Source organism: Prinia subflava, chromosome 5, assembly GCF_021018805.1.
Source record: "Prinia subflava isolate CZ2003 ecotype Zambia chromosome 5, Cam_Psub_1.2, whole genome shotgun sequence".
NCBI lineage: Eukaryota > Metazoa > Chordata > Aves > Passeriformes > Cisticolidae > Prinia > Prinia subflava.
This window is the reverse complement of record NC_086251.1, coordinates 47,573,507-47,590,960: the sequence shown is the minus strand read 5'-3', so window position 1 is coordinate 47,590,960 and position 17,454 is coordinate 47,573,507. Positions and strand designations below refer to the sequence as shown.

General features: G+C 37.6%; 1 protein-coding gene across 1 annotated transcript in view; it reads left to right on the top strand.

Moving 5' to 3' along the window:
- Window positions 1–8: 8 nt before the first annotated feature.
- TRIP11 (thyroid hormone receptor interactor 11) overlaps window positions 9–17,454 on the top strand; it is a 30,293-nt gene continuing 12,847 nt past the window's right edge. Inside the window, exons 1-10 of the mRNA XM_063399237.1 lie at window positions 9–2,719; window positions 5,148–5,224; window positions 6,155–6,265; window positions 7,353–7,628; window positions 8,433–8,501; window positions 9,221–9,386; window positions 11,199–11,561; window positions 12,209–12,249; window positions 13,195–13,398; window positions 14,410–17,439. Of these exons, the coding sequence (XP_063255307.1) occupies window positions 2,581–2,719; window positions 5,148–5,224; window positions 6,155–6,265; window positions 7,353–7,628; window positions 8,433–8,501; window positions 9,221–9,386; window positions 11,199–11,561; window positions 12,209–12,249; window positions 13,195–13,398; window positions 14,410–17,439 (4,476 nt within the window). The 5' untranslated portion in view covers window positions 9–2,580. The remainder of the gene's footprint in view (window positions 2,720–5,147; window positions 5,225–6,154; window positions 6,266–7,352; window positions 7,629–8,432; window positions 8,502–9,220; window positions 9,387–11,198; window positions 11,562–12,208; window positions 12,250–13,194; window positions 13,399–14,409; window positions 17,440–17,454) is intronic.

Sequence of the window (17,454 nt, the reverse complement as noted above, 5' to 3'; positions counted from 1 at the left end):
TCTTCACGGTGTGATGGGGGTAGGGCGGCCTTTTTCAAGGACATTGTCTCTAAGCTCCAGGCCTGAGCATAAACAACCTGGAAGAGAAGGGCAAGTCGAGAGGAGGGTGTTCGGTGATTCGGGGTTGTTGATTGGACGGTGCATTGCTATATGCAAATGAATGGAAACTTGTAAAAGGGGTAAGACCTGGGGACAAGCCCCTTTTTCGTCTCCATCTTGGGAATATTCGGGTTGGGCCACCTCTGTGGGTCCGGAGACGCAAGGGCATGGGCTTGAATAAACATTCACTTTGTTCCTTTCACTCTGTTTAGCCTCTGTTTCAGCCTCAAGGCATCATCGGGACCAGCGGGCTTTGCACCAGAGCTGTGTAGACAGAGCAGTGGGATCATTTTCTGTTGCTGACATCTCATCATCTCTGATGTCTTTGTGTCTGTTGATACTCCAGAAGTTGTGTAAAGACACTCCTGCTAAGGAAAGAAATTGGTGCCAATTATAGTTGTGTTACATCTTTTAAAATTATATGCTTTCTAATTTTTAAAGTAAGCTACAGTTTCCTGCTTTGCTGCCAGAATATTCGTTCTTTTTGTGACACTAAGCATTGGTCTTGTAGCTTAGTCACAACAGAGTATACTGCATGACTTCTGTTCCTTATTAACTGTGGATTGAGTCAGTCAGCTACAAAAATTACTTGCAATGTTAAATAGTTTCTAGTTTTCCAGGAGTAGTAATCAAAAAGAGCAGTTCAAAAAGTCTTCAGTGCTACTTTATTGACTACATGCCTTACTTTGCTTTATAAAATAACCCACCACATTTTTATCATCCCTAAATATTTTACATGTCTGCAAGACATCCATGATCTTAGCTGAAAAAATGCTAAGATAATTTCTTACAGAAATTATTTAGCCAAACACAAAATTACATCCTTTCTGTCATGAGGACACATATGGCTTTTGTTTAAACCATTGATAAGGCATTTTTTGAGCATTGTAAACTTCTCGTCTTCATTAAACCCAGTATTGCAAATTAATAAAACTGATAATGTACTGCACCTGTCTACATTCCATGCTATATCACAGCATTAGTACTTCCTACACTTCTGATGTCTTTTTTTTTGGTTTTTTTTTTCCTTTTTTTAGCCAGAAATGGATTTGAAGCAGTTTATGATTCGTTTTTTGTGGACAATCATAAGGGTGACAAGTATGCCATTAAATTAATATACTGGTGAAATCAGTTATAAACCCGATAGAAAAATTGTTCAGTGAAGAAGAGGGAAAACAATCTTTATTCGAGAGCTTTTAACTGCTGCAGTCTCAGACTTCTAAGATTTCACCTGTGAAATGCTCTTCTCAGCTTTATTTTGCCGTTGATGTGGTGCTTTAATTATGCATCTTTTAATGCAATTATCAGTTTGACACTGGCAATGAGCCAGCTGCCCTGTATTTTATTTCCAGTATCACCATTTTTTATAACAGTTCTGTCATATTTATACAGTTTATATTTAACAGTTTATATCATTCTGACTGATACAAAACTGGTTTTTTCTGTAACAGTGCAGTACTTGTACTCCCAAGTTTAAATACCTCACTTGATCAAAAAACAGAAAGAACTTTGAATTGGAGCAATTTTGGGGTTCTGGCTAGAAACACAACCAAGAGTCCCAGAATGGGTCAGGTTGGAAGGGATCACAGTGCGTCATCTGGTCCATCCTCCTTGCTCAAGAAGGGTGATCCCAGAGCGCCTTGCAGAATCCAGATGATTCCCGAGTATCTCCAGTGAGGGAGACTCCACAGCCTCTGGGCAATCTGTCCCAGTGCGCAGTCACTGCACACTAAACAAGTTTTTCCTGATATTCCGGTGGATCTTCCTGTGCATCACCTTCTGCCCGTTGCAGAAACCTTGTCCTACTTGTGGGCACCAGCGGGAAGAGCCCCGACCCCGCCTCTTGGCACCTCTCCCTGAGATTCTGCTAGACATCGATCAGGTGCCCTCAGTAGCCTCTTCCCTATCCACTCCATGGACATCCAAAGCAGCCGGGGCTTCAGGATCTTGTGTGTTTTGGGAAGACACATATTCAAACACAAATCGTGTCTAATCTCGCGCTCAGCACGCTGTTTTGCCAATGGCCCAAGTCCATGCGGCGGGCGCGTTCCCGATAATCACACAGCGCTCCACGCCGCCATCCGCCGCGCCCCGCCTGCTGCTCCGCCACCGTCCCGGCATCCTCTGCTTCCGCCCACACGCCACATCCGCCTCCGCGGCGGCGCTCTGGCCCGGGCCGCCGCTCTCGGTGGTGTTCGGGAGGGGTGTCATGGCGGCCGTTGAGGTGGCAGCGGCCGGAGCCGCCGAGAGGAGTCGCTGAGCCAGGACGGGACAAGACAAGCCGCGAGGAGCAGCTGAGCCGGGAGGATGCGCGCGGATTTGGCGGAGGAATTGCCGAGCCTGTTGTGCTGAGCCCGCCACGGGAGCCGCGACCCGCTGTAGAGACGAGAAGGGAGGCGGAGGCGGCTGCTTGGCCCGCGGGAACCGGCTGCAGGGACCGCCCGGCAGGGCCGAGCGAGGCCCGGAGCTCTCCGAGCCGCGATGGCGTCGTGGCTGGGCGGGCTGGGCTCGGGGCTGGGCCAGTCCCTGGGGCAGGTGGGCGACAGCCTGTCCTCGCTCACCGGGCAGATCTCCAGCTTCACCAAGGACATCCTTCTGGAAGGAGCCGAGGAAGTGGGCGGTAAGGGGGCTCGGGACGGGCGGGGTTCCGCGAAGGAGCTCTGCTCTTCCTCCTCTCCCTCTTCTCCCTCCGGCCGCCGGTCCTTCCGGAGCGGCAGTGGCGGGGCCGGCGCTGCCTGCACCGGCCCAGGTGCTGGTCACCGCTTGGTGCCTTTCGCGAATGCTGCTGGCTTTGCTGCCTTTGTTTTTGTTTTTATTCCGCTCTTGCGATCTCAGGATCTGGAGAATACACAAGTATATTGCCAGGTTCTAATAGTGGGTGGAAACCTGTTTTAGGCTTATTATTCAGAGGTTTCTGAATTCTGTGAAACGTTATGTTGCTCCAGAATGACAGCACTCAAGCAACACTCCTTTTCTGTTTGCTTAGTTTATCTAAACCCTCAGTTAATTAGCTGCTTTTACACCGGTTCCATAAAACTGCAGAGTTGTAGTACAGAGGTTGTTTTGCCACTGATGTGATCTAAGTCTGACGTGTCACACAGGCAAAGGTTCAATGTTTATCACTGTTTTGTTTATATTTCAGTTGTGCCCAGAGAAACCTGTCGAATTCTACAATTCCCCTACAGCCAAGTAGGAGAACATGGCCCTTGCTTTATAAGGATTAGAGGCTAGAACGATTTATCTTTAAATCAGAAAGAACAAATAAAAACAGAGTCATCAGAGTAAGATATTCTATAAACCTATAGTGAATCTATTTTAGAATATAATATTTTCTTCGTATTTTTAATAATGACTTTTGGTTACAAATTTTTGAAAAAAACTTTAGTAAAGCAGTTATACAATGTGGTAATGTGTATCAATAAATTAATATCCCTAGTATTGTTTACTATTTTAAAAGCTAGCTTTCTCAAAACAGTGCTAAGAATAGAAACCACAAATAACAGCTAAGACTTCTGAATAGTCATCTTCAATGTGAGATTAGGCAATTCTTCGTTTACAATCTCTCATGTATGAAGCATTGTGAAAGAATATTATAGAAATATTATAAGTTGTATAAACCTTGTCAAGCTGATATAAAGGGTCTCATGAATCACCTTTTGGTGCATAGGTAAAATGCTCAGAAGAGAGAAATTCTGACAACTGTGATTTTTTTTTTCAGTTTTCTGAAAGACTTACTTAGAAATGTTTTAAATTTCACTTAGAAATGTTTTAAATTTCAAAATCTGTAGTAGTTTAGTTTGAAAAGTTATCTTATGTTCCTGAGCTGTGCAGTCATCTAGGGTGTTTGTTTTACTTTTTTGAAAGATAAATTGTGAACTGACACATTTGTACATGAGTTTGTACAAGTGAGATGTACTGATGTTTAGTAGTTACTTCCAGGTGTACTTCACTGCTGGATACTGCTGTGAACAACTTCAATTTCCTAAAAATTTCTGGGTAGTACATCTGTATGGGTGACTAGATTCCAGAGTGTAAAAAATCTAGTGGCATCCAGGCACTCTTCTGTGAAGACCTTTAAATACTGTGTGGCCTAAACAACACTTTTCAAGTACTTCCTTACAGTTTGATGATTTTAATTTCATAATTGGTGAAAGTTTCCCACGTTTTAATATCACCCCTTACATTCAGTGTTTTGACTCCCATCAGTTGTTTCTGGATTATGGACTTGCACATCTTCCATTTCGCAGTTTTCATGGGTAGACTGTTGCCTCTGCAGTGCTTGAGCTGTCTCAGTTTTAAACAACACATGGAGAATTATGAAATATAGTATTTACTTGGAAACTGTACTTATGTCAAATTTTGAAGTATTGTCAAGGTTGCTTTATAGTCAGTTCAGGATGATTTCTCATTGCTAAAAGGAAATGTTTTTCTGTCCATTAAAGGTGGCACATAGGAGAAGTAAACATAGTCAATTTGAGGAGCATTGATCATTAAAATGTATCTGGAATTACGTGCTTTTTCTATTGGATAAATTGGGATGGTAGATATATCACCTTTTTAGAGACAATGAGTCTTATGGGGTTGATGTTTTGTTATATGGGTTTTGTTGGGTGTGGGTAATTTGTTTCTTATTCTGAAAATTCAGTCACTGTTATGTGTATTTAATGGGATTAATACTTGTTTTGAAACTTTGCATGGCATTACAGAGAAACACACATCTCTCAGGTCAGGAGCAAGTCTGAAATGAGAAACAGATTCAGGGACACAAAACAGTCAAATAAAATATTTTCATCTCCTTCACTTTAAAGCTTAAATCCATACTAATCTGTTAGGGTTTTGATTTGATTTAAAGCCTAAATATGAGTGAACTAAATTAGATACAGAAAGACTGTCTGAAAAATAGTTCTTACAGTGTTCTGATAAAACCAGTTTTTGATATTTACCTAGGAATGAGCATTAAAGCAGTTTTAAGTAAGACATGTATTAATAACTGATCTTAACAGATTGAAAGGATTGTAATTAAAATGAAAATTTTCACTTTCTTTCAGATGCAGCGACAGAACTCCATGTATCCAATTCTAGACTCAGAGAAATAGAAAGTATTAATGCAGCACAAAAGTTTGAAGTAAGAAATTTTAGATCATTATTGTAATTGAAAGCAATGCATAAGACTTGTTTTGTATAAAGTTGAAATATTGCACTGAAGTTGTTTGTCCCTGGGTAAATCCGAAAACAAGGGTGGCAGTGATGTTAGAATGTGACTTTGATTTTGTGCCAAACTTCCATCACACTTAGGGACACACATGTTTATTGGTGTATGTGTGTGCTGCAGGTTTTCATCTTCTGCTGTGGCTGTTGCTGCCCTATCAGGTGGACTTGGACTGCAGCAGTATTGGCTCTGAAAAGAGCGGGCGTTTTCCCTGCTGTTCTCTCTTGTCCTGCTGTTGGGTCATACTGACATAGGCTGCTCATGCTCTTCCAAAACCACTTGCAAATCTCATGCACCCTCATGGAAAGTGACTTTCTGTGCTCTTAAAAGGGACTTGTTGGTCTTGTGACTTTATTTATGTCTCTGAGTAAACAACTTTCATGTATGCCTTCAGACCTCAAGAGCATTGTGAAGTTAAGATACTATTTTGGGGACATAGCTGTTCCTGCTTGTCCTCTTTCTGTTTCTTGCCATCTGCTCTTGGCTGAGGTCAGAGAGAAAACACTGGATATTAGCTCCAGTTTGTGCTTTGTGGCTGTTCTGAAATTCTGCCTGTGGATCTTGCTAAGATGTGATTCCGCCCTGCGTATTTTAACTCTTGCCATTTATCTCTGGTCATCACAAACCTTTTTCTGAAAAGGAGCTGGAATCCATGCCATATAAAAATGGAAACCTTGGACATGACCATGATTTTGGGCCCACACATTGCTGTTACTGTGTGTTTTGAATGAAATAACATGACAAATCTGTACAATTTAACTTCTTTGCTGTCCAGTAGCTTTGTGCTTTTCTGATCCTTTAAGAACTGTTCTGAGTTTACCGACATTCATTTCTCTTTTTTGCTAGAATGATAGACTGAAAAAAGTCTGTAGTGACTTAGAAGAAAAGCATGAAGCAGCAGAGCTGCAAATAAAGCAGTTGTCTATTGAATACCGGAACCAGCTTCAGCAGAAAGAGGTAGGGGACAGAGTAAGAATTCTTCAGTAAGTATGTCTAGCAAAGGTAGCTGTTGTGCTGTTTGATGCCTTTGTTATAGTGTCTGTTCTCTTCCAGTGAAAATACTGGTCTAGCTGTGGTTTCTTGGTTTGTTAAAGTAGGCTAAGAATATTTCATTGAATCATGTAATGTAAGCCAAGCTGCCAGGCCATAGCTGAGACAAGAGAAAATGCTCTGGGAATGTCATGCAGCTGTCAGAATTTCTGTTGTTTCTGGGATCACTGTGAGAACAGACACTCTACTGCTTTGTATTTCTGATTCAATTACTTTTAAAGAAGACAACAGGAACAAATTCCCATTTGAAGCAATTATTTTGTCTTTAGATATCATTATTTATATCCTAACATACACAATTAAAAACAGAGTTGGCTTTCAAAATTTGTGAAATATCCCTTTGTGATGGAAACTTCAGCTTTATAGCCTATTGTGTAACATGAGATTTTGTAGACCTAAATGAAGAAAGTTGCCAGCATGCTGAGAGTTACACAAAAGGGAGCTTTATTTCTGATTTATTCACAAACTCATGTGGGAACTAGAGGAAGCAGAGCTATGAGATTTATAAAATTCTGCTTGTTAAATACAATAACAGAGTTGTTACAAGAAAATTACATGTAGTTAATTTCACTTGATTGTAAATAAGTAAAATTTCACTACATTGAGTTGTTAAGCATAAAAGAAATCAAATGTAATAAAAATAACTGGAAGAGCATTATATATTGTTTAACTTTCCTACCCGAATACCCTCTTTATGTATTTAAATGATTTGTATAACCGGTTAGCCTGGATATTGCTGTGCTGCTTGTGTACCTTGGCTGCTAAAAAACCCTGTGTCTTTGTGTGAGGTACTTTACAACACTTCAGCTAAGTAAGGTGGGTTTTTTTCCATTATGAAAGTGTTCGGAATTATTTTCTTTTTTTAGTGAAAGTGATTAGTTATTTGTACTGGGGCTGTTATTTGGTTTACATTTCATAAGGCCACAAAGGGTAAAGTAGAGTGTATTTTGATATTCTTCTTATTCCAACAATGCATTTTATTTTGTATATTCAGGTGGAAATCAGCCATCTAAAAGCCAGACAGAATGCACTGCAGGAGCAACTGCAGAAAGTACAGACAGCTGCTCAGACTGCTCAGCTGGGAGCTGGTGTTTTGCCAGCAGCCACTGCATCAGCCTCCTATGTTCCAGAGGTCAGACATTCCTCAGCTTTTGAAGGAGATGCCATGGATTTTGGGGATATAATCTGGTCACAGCAAGAAATAAACAGATTGTCCAATGAAGTTTCCAGGCTCGAATCAGAGGTTGACCACTGGAAGCAGATTGCAGTGGTGAGTGGTTTCTCTTCTACCCCATCCTTCCCTCTCCCCTCCAAATTATTGTTTTCATTGCATTTGGTGGATCTTCTGAAAAATTTCCAGCAGCATCATATTTCAATGGAAAAGCTGAAACCTCTTGTGCAGTCACATGACCAAGGACACATTCAGTGACTAACTTCCTAATGTCTTTTGTGATGCTTTTATGCATGATTTGTCAAGTTGGGTAAAAGATTTTATGAACATTCATCTAGAATGCTACTTCGGGGTTTTGTTTTTGTTCAGCCTTTCAAGAAAAAAGTACTTCCCTTCCTCCTTCCTGGTTACAATACTGATTCTTATTGATACCACAGTACTGTTCAAAGTAATAGTGGGATACTTGCATGCTTTTTTATACTTTCTCTTCTCCCAGTCCTTGATATGTCAGTTATAATTCATGTTCTGTGAAGACAAAAAAAAATATATCTTTCAAGCTGCAGCTGTTGTGGGTTACTATTTTTCAAGGTATAGCCTGATTTCGGAGTATGCTTTTCCCATGTGAAAATACTCAAAACTAAGCAACCCTGTTGACATACTATGAGCAATAACACCTCCACTCGAAACTTTTACTCATTATATGTGGTAATAATAAAAATCCATGAAAAGTTGTTTTCATTAAAATGTATTTTTTTAAAAATCAAAATTGCAATGGATTTTTATTTTGCTTTAGGTTAGCTTTGTTGTTTTCTACTTTTGAGTATCAATAGAGGAACCACTTAGATAAAAAATTCATGTATTTATCACAATTTTCATATGGATATGTGGTTTGGGTTTTTTCAGTCTTCCAAAGTGCAAGGCACAAATGATGCTGAACAAAGTGAAATATGCAAACTACAAAATGTTGTTAAGGTAAGATGGCAAACTAGTCCTGTCATACTTTACTTTTTATGGTTTTGCATATAGTCCTGTGACTTTTAAATATTTCAACTAGCACTATTATAACAGTATTAAAAATGCACAGGCCCTTGTAGTAGCTTAGCAACACTTCAGTCAGCAGTACAATATTTAAAAACAGTTACTCCAAGAAAGGGTGTTTGTATGATTTGATAATAACAGGATGTTTGCTTGAAACAGTGACATCAGTAGTACTTATGAGAGCAAATCACTTTGTGAAGCTAAGCTAACTCATCACTTTGTTGATGAGTTATGAGACTGTTTTAGATACACAAAATAATTTCTTCCTTCTCAGAAATTTTTTTTGTTGAAGGTGCAAAATACAGATTTTGCATATCATCCTATATGTATCCTAGTGTATCCACTTTCTGTGTAAGACTTGTAGTTGCTTTACATTGGTTTAATAGTTGCTGTTACATACAGCATACTATTTGTGTAAACATATCTTTTAAAGGAATTTCTTTCCACATGTTTAAAAAATCCCAATCAACAAAAATCAAGAAACTTGACTTCTGTGAGAAATCCTTCAACAAATCCTTTAATTAGACTGGAGAAAACTTTTTTCCTTTCTTTTGTATTATATTATTATATTATATATTATTAATATTATTATATTATTTCTTTCATAAGACACTGCTGTATTTTGCCATTTTGTGTCTCTAATCATGTTTTAGGAGCTCAAACAGAAATTAAGTCAAGAAATAGATGAACATCAGCACGAGCTGTCAGTATTGCAGGATGCCCACAGACAGAAGTTGGTAGAGATAAGTCGCCGACACCGGGAAGAGCTGTGTGAATATGAAGAGCGAATCGAAGAACTTGAGAATCGGTTACAGCAAGGTATCTGTTACCACATGCTTTCTGTTTTATTTTATGTAGAGTGAATTTTGGTTAAGATGTTGAGTATGCATGTAGCAGTACAATAGATACCAAATATATGACATTTAGAATTTGAATTTCAATTGCAGTTCAACTTCATATTTAAGACACGTGTCTCGTATCTTTTCTTCATTCTGGTTGGCGTGGACACTGGAATGATAGCATTTCATCTGTGGCATGTATCAGCCTGGAGGGTCATTTTCTGTACATACCAATTGTGCTCTGAATTATGCACTTTCTGGGTTGGTTTTTTAACTTATACTGAACATAGGTAGGGATAAGACATACCAAATTGAAGATAAGAAAGTAACAGGGAAAATATAACTTTTGTGAGAAGTACTATGTGCCAACTGGATTGCTTGACAAAAGCTCAAAGATTGGGTGGTGAGACACTGGAACAAGTTGCTCAGAGAAGTTGTGGGTGCCCCATTTCTGGAAACGTTCACGGCCAGATTGGATAGGACCTTGAGCAGCCTGGTCTTGTGGGTGGCATCCCTGCCCATGATCAGGTGTTGAAACTGGATGTTCTAAAGGCCCTTCCAACCCAAACTATGCTGTGGTTCTGTGATTGCTGTGAGGACCACACCTTAGTGTGTGGCATAACTACAGTGTAGAAGCTCAGTAGTTCCCACAAATAACTTTATTTTGCCTTGTAAGTATTTCATACTCCCTAAAAATAGTCATGTCAGGTTTCCTTGAGAGGCTTCTTTGCACAAATACATAAGCTGTGCCTGTGAACCTCCATGTTTACCTGGTAAAACTTGGACTTCTAAAGAGTATATACTCTCCTTTTGGAACAAGGAATCTATTCCCTTCTTGGAAAGAGGGGAAGTATTTTCACAACTTCTCTAACCCTAAAGGTACTACTGATAGGGAATTTATTTCTTGAAACCAGGTACCTGTTAAGTGTACACCAGCAGGACTAATTTAAGGAAGTTGAGGGCAGAAGTCCTTTATTTTTTACATTACCACTTATTTGCAAAATAAATACTGCTAGTGGCTTTTGAAGAACTAGAGTATTTTTATTTTGTTCATTCTGTCTGACAACGTAATAGGGACTAGGACAGGGTCAAGCGTTTGAGCTGACACAGAAGTGAATTCACAAGTAGTGTGCTTTCATTTAACTTTTTTTTTCCTGTATTCTTCTAATGATGCCTTTTTGTACACTGTAATTTACCTGGAAATTATAGAATACTGTACAGAAATATGAATATCAGTACAGAATGACAGTTTGATGGATCTGTAAAAGGGTTAATTCTGAAAATTGTTTTTCTTCAGTTGAAAACCTTTGTGCATCATTTAGCAAATTATTTGGAGCCAGTTATTCCCTATAACAACCATATGGCAAACCTTTGAAATGTAATTAATTAAATTATAAATGGATTTTGCATCAATCTGAATAGATGGGGTTTGAGAAATTTTTCTTAGAAAATTGAGAGATTCCAAATCCTGATAAATTAGATTGTCATCTCCTCATCAAGAGAGGTGGGGATCAAGTATATTCTACTTAAATTACAAATAAAATATGTCTTGCAACACCATTTAAAATTTTTTTGAGCCAGGCATGTGAAAGTATTTAAAAAGCTACTTGTGATACCTGTAATATGTATAGCACACCTTCACATGTTAAACCTATTTAACCAAGCTTTCCATTGATGATGACCATGTCTTTGTTTGTCTCCCTCTGTCAGGAGAAGGGGTGAAAGAATAGAAATAAAAGATCTAGAGTGATGATGTTGGTTAATATTGCAAATAATCTCTTTTGTCTTTTAGATGGTGTGAGCACTGATTCCATGGATGAGTCTAAAATTACTGAACAGAAAAAAAGAGCTCAGAGTCTGGATGGAGGACAGGTGGAAGAGTTGCAGGTTGTAAAGGACCTAGAGGATGAAATAAGAAAATTAAATCACAAATTATCTTCTGCCAAAGCAGAAAACAAAAATCTTCTGAAAGAGCAAGAATTTGCAAAGCTAGAAAAAACCCAAATAGCACAAGATTATGAAAAGCTTAAATCTGACTTTTATGAGCTTCAAAGATCTGTGGCAGAGCAAGATGCTGTCCTGAAAGAACAGAAACAGCTCCAATCAAAGACATCACTACCACAAGATGTTGTCAGCCTACAGCAAGCATTGTTAGGTACTAAGACTGTGATTTTTTTAATTATTATTTTTTATTTTTAGTATATTTTCACAGGTTTTCACTTTGAATATGAGGATATGTACCTTTAAAGTATTGCTGTTTTAGAAAAGCATTGTCCATTGCAGTAAAGTGAAGCAGAAAAGAGAACGTTGTTAGGACTAGTGTGTCTATCATGGGGATTTCTGATGAGGGGAGCAATCATGTCTGCCAACCGTTTGGTAGGGGTTTTTCTATAAAACTAAGTAAGCCTCAATAGAAATTTTGTTTAAATTCAAAAAGTACATTTTTGTGTGTGTATATAAAGGTACTCAGTTGCTAGTATCTTCTCCTTAAGGAAACACTAACATAACCTGCTTAAGAAACATCTGTAGGTTGAAAATATTTTCATATTTCATAACTGATAAACTCTAGTACCAATGTCCCCCTAATGTGGGATCAGCTGTGCAAGTAATACTCAGCTTTGAAGTGGTGACTAAAGGTATGTTTGAATCTTTTATGGCACTGATGCTTGTCATCACAAAATGCTGTGAAACTGTTCTCTTCTGAGCAGCAGAGTTCTGTTTGGGCAAGGTGGGAGAATGATTTTGTTTTATTGTTGTTTGAAGAGTAGTGATTTGTCTATTTGATTTCATTTTCCTTTCTAGAAGCACAAAATGAAATAGCAAGACTTTCCAGTTTAAATCAGGTAAAGCAATTTCTAAATTAAGCCAACAAAAAAGTTCATAACAATAATAACTGATGGAAAACATATTTTGGTAGCTTGTTGTTTTATTGTTTGGGGTTTTTTTGAACATTTGCATTTCTACATAAGTAACATTGTAATGTAAAAGGAAATAATTGTAGTTGAATTCTGTAATTATACGTGGAATTTATAGAAACAATACATTTTTACTTGTGGAACTCCACAGTGCATTCTATTAGTAAAACTGTTCAAGTTCCACCCATCTCATGTTACCTAGAAGTCTGTAACATACATTTTTAAAGTACTAATGCTACATTCTGTAAAATATGTCATTTTTCACTTCTGCTTTAGCATGTTTCAGTTTTGGCACTTACTTGTTGTAGTACTCATAATAATACTGCCTTCCATCTTACTGATGAAGTGAAGCAGTGGAACATAACACACCTTTAGTTTTTAGCATTGTTGTCTTTTATAAACTCTTGAGAGTTTATAAACTCTCAGACTTGAGGGATTTGGTTTGTTTTACTTTGTATCCAGTAATATTTTTCAACTGAGTTTTCCTGTGTTTTGCATTCATTCAAGAGTTCCCATAGCATTTTTCATAATGATGTTGTTTAGATCCCCTTGATTAAAAATTCCTGTCTCACCATGCAGCCTGCTGTGTTTAGGGTGGCTCTTGTAGCTAAAATACTTTATCCCAGTCAATCCATAGAGGTGGATATAACTTCTTACCATACCATGGCTTTTTGTGCAGGAGTTTATAAAAAGTTATAAACTGCACTCCTAAACCAAGTGATGAAGAAATAAATGTGTATGTATGAATGGTAGAGAGAAATACTTCACAGCAAAGAGTGTTTAACTGGGGTTGTATTCTTGTAGGGTTAGAGATTCTAACATAATTTCAGCAAGATAAAGTCTGATATTTACAATTTTTTTTTTTATTTTGAGGGACTTGAGAAGGAATTGACAAGTGCACAACATAAACATGAGAATATTCTTTCTTCGAATACAGAGGATCAGAATTTAGAAATAAATCAGTTAAGACAAGATTTGGAAAGGAAAGAACATGAATTAAATGAAAGTGTTGCTGAAAGAGAAACATTAATAGCAGAGTTGGAAGAACTAGACAGGCAGAATCAAGAAGCTACTCAGGTAATAAATACTACAACCAATTATTGAACTGCTAAATAAATGTTTAGAATTCTGTGTGCGTGTGTTTGTCTTTTAGGTTGATCTTTGAACATAGATAGCAGAGAAATATAAATTATCTTTTTAGGCCTAAAAATAAATACTTGGGGCCAGTATTTCTCTATATCTACCATCTCAATGGGAAATTCAGAAGTACAAGTAAAGCCCACTTGTTATAGACAAAGAAGTAATATGGCATGTCAGCTGTCCATAAGAGATGTTACTTTACAAAGTGCAGTAAAATCGTCCCAGGTTTTTCATTGCAACATTTCTGATGAAATTTATCCTGGTAATATTCTGATCTGTCTTATGACAGTATGCATTACAAGGATTTTTGAAACTTTTCCTTTTTTAATTTTTAATTATGTTGATCATTTAAGTTACTTTATTGCAAATTCTTTATAATATGAGTATTTGTGGAGTAAAAAAGTCACCAGTTATATATAATCAGAATTAAATTTTATCTTTTTGTCACTGTTCCAGTATATTTGACCTGTAAATTTGAGTTGCAAGCCATGTGTTTTCAATTATTGATTTACCAGTGAATCATCTCACCTATGAAATGAATCCAAATAAGTATGTTGAAACAAAAAGTTGAAAATAGAATATACAGATAATTTAAATGTAATGCCACCTTTTTTTTTAAGTAATGGATGTTTGCTGAATTCCAAATGTCTTGGCAAATTCTGACAGTTCTTTTTTTTAAGTAGTTCTTCTTTTATTTCTTCATTTAGGTAGTTAAGGTTCTTGTAGGGGTGATTTTTTTTTGTAGTGAAATGTAATCTGTCCTTATTTGATATTTGGTTTTAATTAATTTAGCATTGACTGGTTGATCCTACTTGCCAGCTATGTTGGCTACTAAGAAACACTTTTTTCCCCCCTCTCAAATTTTTTTATTGTTTAGAGGATAAAAGTGAATGAAATGCATAGTTCAGCTGGTTTTACTGCCCTAATGAATTCTGTGTTCATTTCCAGCATGTGATTACACTGAAAGAGCAGCTGTCAAAGCAACACACAGAAGCTGAAAGTATCATCAAACAGCTGAAACTTGACATAGATTGTGAAAGAAAAAAAGTATCAGAATTAGAAACTGAGAAGATGAAAACTATTAAAGAGTTAGATAGTCAGAAAGAAAAACTAAGCCACTGTTCATATGCACTTAATGATTTGCATATAACTAAGCAGCAGCTACAAGATGATATTAAAGATCTTCAGGAACAATTAAGGAAAGCCCAGGACTGTAATTCACATAGTAAAAAAGAAATTGGAGAGTTGCAAGAGAGACTAAAAGAAAAAGAGGAGGAACTTCGTGTATCCTTGAGCAAGTTAACAGAAAAAAGTAATGAGGAGTCTAACTACACTTGTCAAGATCTGATTCTGAAAGAAAGAGAAGTAGAAATTGCAAAACTACAGAATGATGTTTCGGAAAATAAACAAATAAATGAAGATCTACAGAAATCCCTGTCTAATCTCAGAACAGAAAATGGAAAGCTAATAGCAGCCATTGAGGAACTAAAACAGGAGTTAAGTGATGCCATTTCTGAGAAAAAGAAAGTTTATTTGGAAAAAGACGCTGTTGTGGAGGCTTTGAAAATGGAAAAAAGACAGTTGGAGGGTGAATTAAACGAGACAGAGAAGAGGCTTTTGGAACAAGCACGTAATTATAAACAAACTATTGAGGAGTTATCAAACGCGCGTAGTATGGATACCACGGCATTGCAGCTTGAGCACCAGCGCCTGGTTAAGCTTCATCAAGAGAAAGACTTCAAGATTGCTGAGCTTAAAAGGACCATTGAGCAGATGGAAATCGACCATCAAGAAACAAAAGAAATGTTGACTACTAGCTTAGGAGGACAAAAGCAGTTGACAGATCTAATAAAAGAGAAAGAGGTATTCATTGAAAAATACAAAAATCAAGCCTTAGAGGTTAAGCAGGAACTTGAGGAGTATATGAAAGTTTCAAAAAATCAGGATGTGTTAAAACAGAACTTGGAGGAAAAAGACAGAAGCCTTGCAGTCATGAAGGAAGAAAATAATCATTTGAAAGAAGAAATCGAACGCCTTAAGGATCAGCAAAGTAGATCTACACCTGTGGTTGAACCTAAAACTTTAGATATTATTATTGAACTTGAAAGTGAGGTAACACAGTTAAAAGTGATAAAGAATAATCTTGAAGAAGAAATAAAAGTTCACAAAAAAACAATAGAAGATCAGAATCAAGCAACAGTGAAACTTCAGCAGTCACTGCAGGAGCAGCGAAAGGAAATAGATGAGTCCAAATTTCAGTGTGAGCAAATGAATGTCACACATGAAAGACTCTTTTTAGAAAAAGATGAGGAAATCAAAAATTTGCAGAAAACAATTGAACAAATTAAAACTCAGTTGCACAAAGAGAGGCAGATTATTCAGACTGATTCTTCTGATCTTTTTCGGGAAACCAAAGTTCAGACTATTAATGGAGAAAATGGAAATGAAAAACATGACTTATCTAAAGCTGAAATTGAAAGACTGGTGAAAGGTATCAAAGAAAGGGAGATGGAGATTAAGCTGTTAAATGAAAAGAATGTTTCCCTAAGTCAGCAAATTGATCAGTTGTCTAAGGATGAAGTCGGTAAACTTACTCGGATCATTCAAGAGAAGGATTTAGAAATACAAGCTCTTAATGCTAGAGTTTCCTCAGCTTCCTACAGGCAGGATGTTCTTTCCCTCCAGCAGCAGCTGCAAGCTTATGTTCTGGAAAGAGAGCAAGTACTAGCAGTTCTGAGTGAAAAGACACGGGAAAACAGTCAGTTAAAAACAGAGTATCGTAATATCATGGACATGGTCGCTGCTAAAGAAGCAGCTTTGGTGAGGTTGCAAGAGGAGAACCGAAGGTTATCCAATAGATCTGAAAACAGCAGTCAAGACATGTCTAGAGAAACTATTCAGAATTTATCCCGTATCATTCGAGAAAAAGACATTGAAATAGATGCCCTAAGTCAGAAATGCCAAACCTTATTGACTGTCTTGCAGACATCCAGTACAGGTGCTGATAATGGGGCAGGGGGTGTGAACAGTAACCAGTTTGAGGAGCTTCTGCAAGAACGTGATAAACTAAAACAGCAAGTAAAGAAAATGCAAGAGTGGAAACAACAAGTAATAACCACGGTCCAGAACATGCAGCATGAGTCAGCTCACCTCCAAGAAGAGTTACACAAGCTGCAAGCACAAATTTCACTTGAAAGCGATAGTACTTCAAGGCTGCAGGTAGATTATAATGGCTTGATTCAGAGTTATGAACAGAATGAGAAAAAGCTGAAAAGTTTTAGTCAGGAATTAGCACAAGTTCAACACAGCATAGGGCAGCTTTATAACACTAAGGATCTTCTCCTGAGCAAACTAGATTTGGTAACACCGTCTATGGCAACAGCTTCCAGCGTTTCACAGCTTTCAGGTGTTCAACACAGTCGTCCTGAAGCACTTAGTGAGGAGTGTAAGCTCCTTCAAAATGAGCTGGAACAACTGAAAAAAAAGCTACAAGAAAAAGATTCAACTATTAGGACTCTTCAGGAAAACAATCAGCGATTATCTGATTCTGTTGCTACAGCATCAGAGATTGAAAGAAAGAGTCAGGAGGGGACTGAATCAGAGATGAGGCAGATCAGAGAAAAACATGATGTGTTACAGAAGTCACTTAGGGAAAAAGATATATTAATTAAATCTAAAAGTGATCAGTTACTTTCCGTGAGTGAAAATCTTAGTAACAAAGAAAATGAAAATGAGCTTTTAAAGCAAGCTGTAACTAATCTAAAAGAAAGAAATTTAATTTTAGAAATGGATATTCGAAAACTGAAAGAAGAAAATGAAAGTATAGTTGCAAGGTGCAGGGAAAAAGAAACAGAATTCCGTGCACTTCAGGAGACGAATATGCAATTTTCAATGATGTTGAAAGAGAAAGAGTTTGAGTCTCACTCAATGAAGGAAAAAGCTCTTGCTTTTGAGAAGCTGTTGAAAGACAAGGAACAGGTATGTACGCTCATA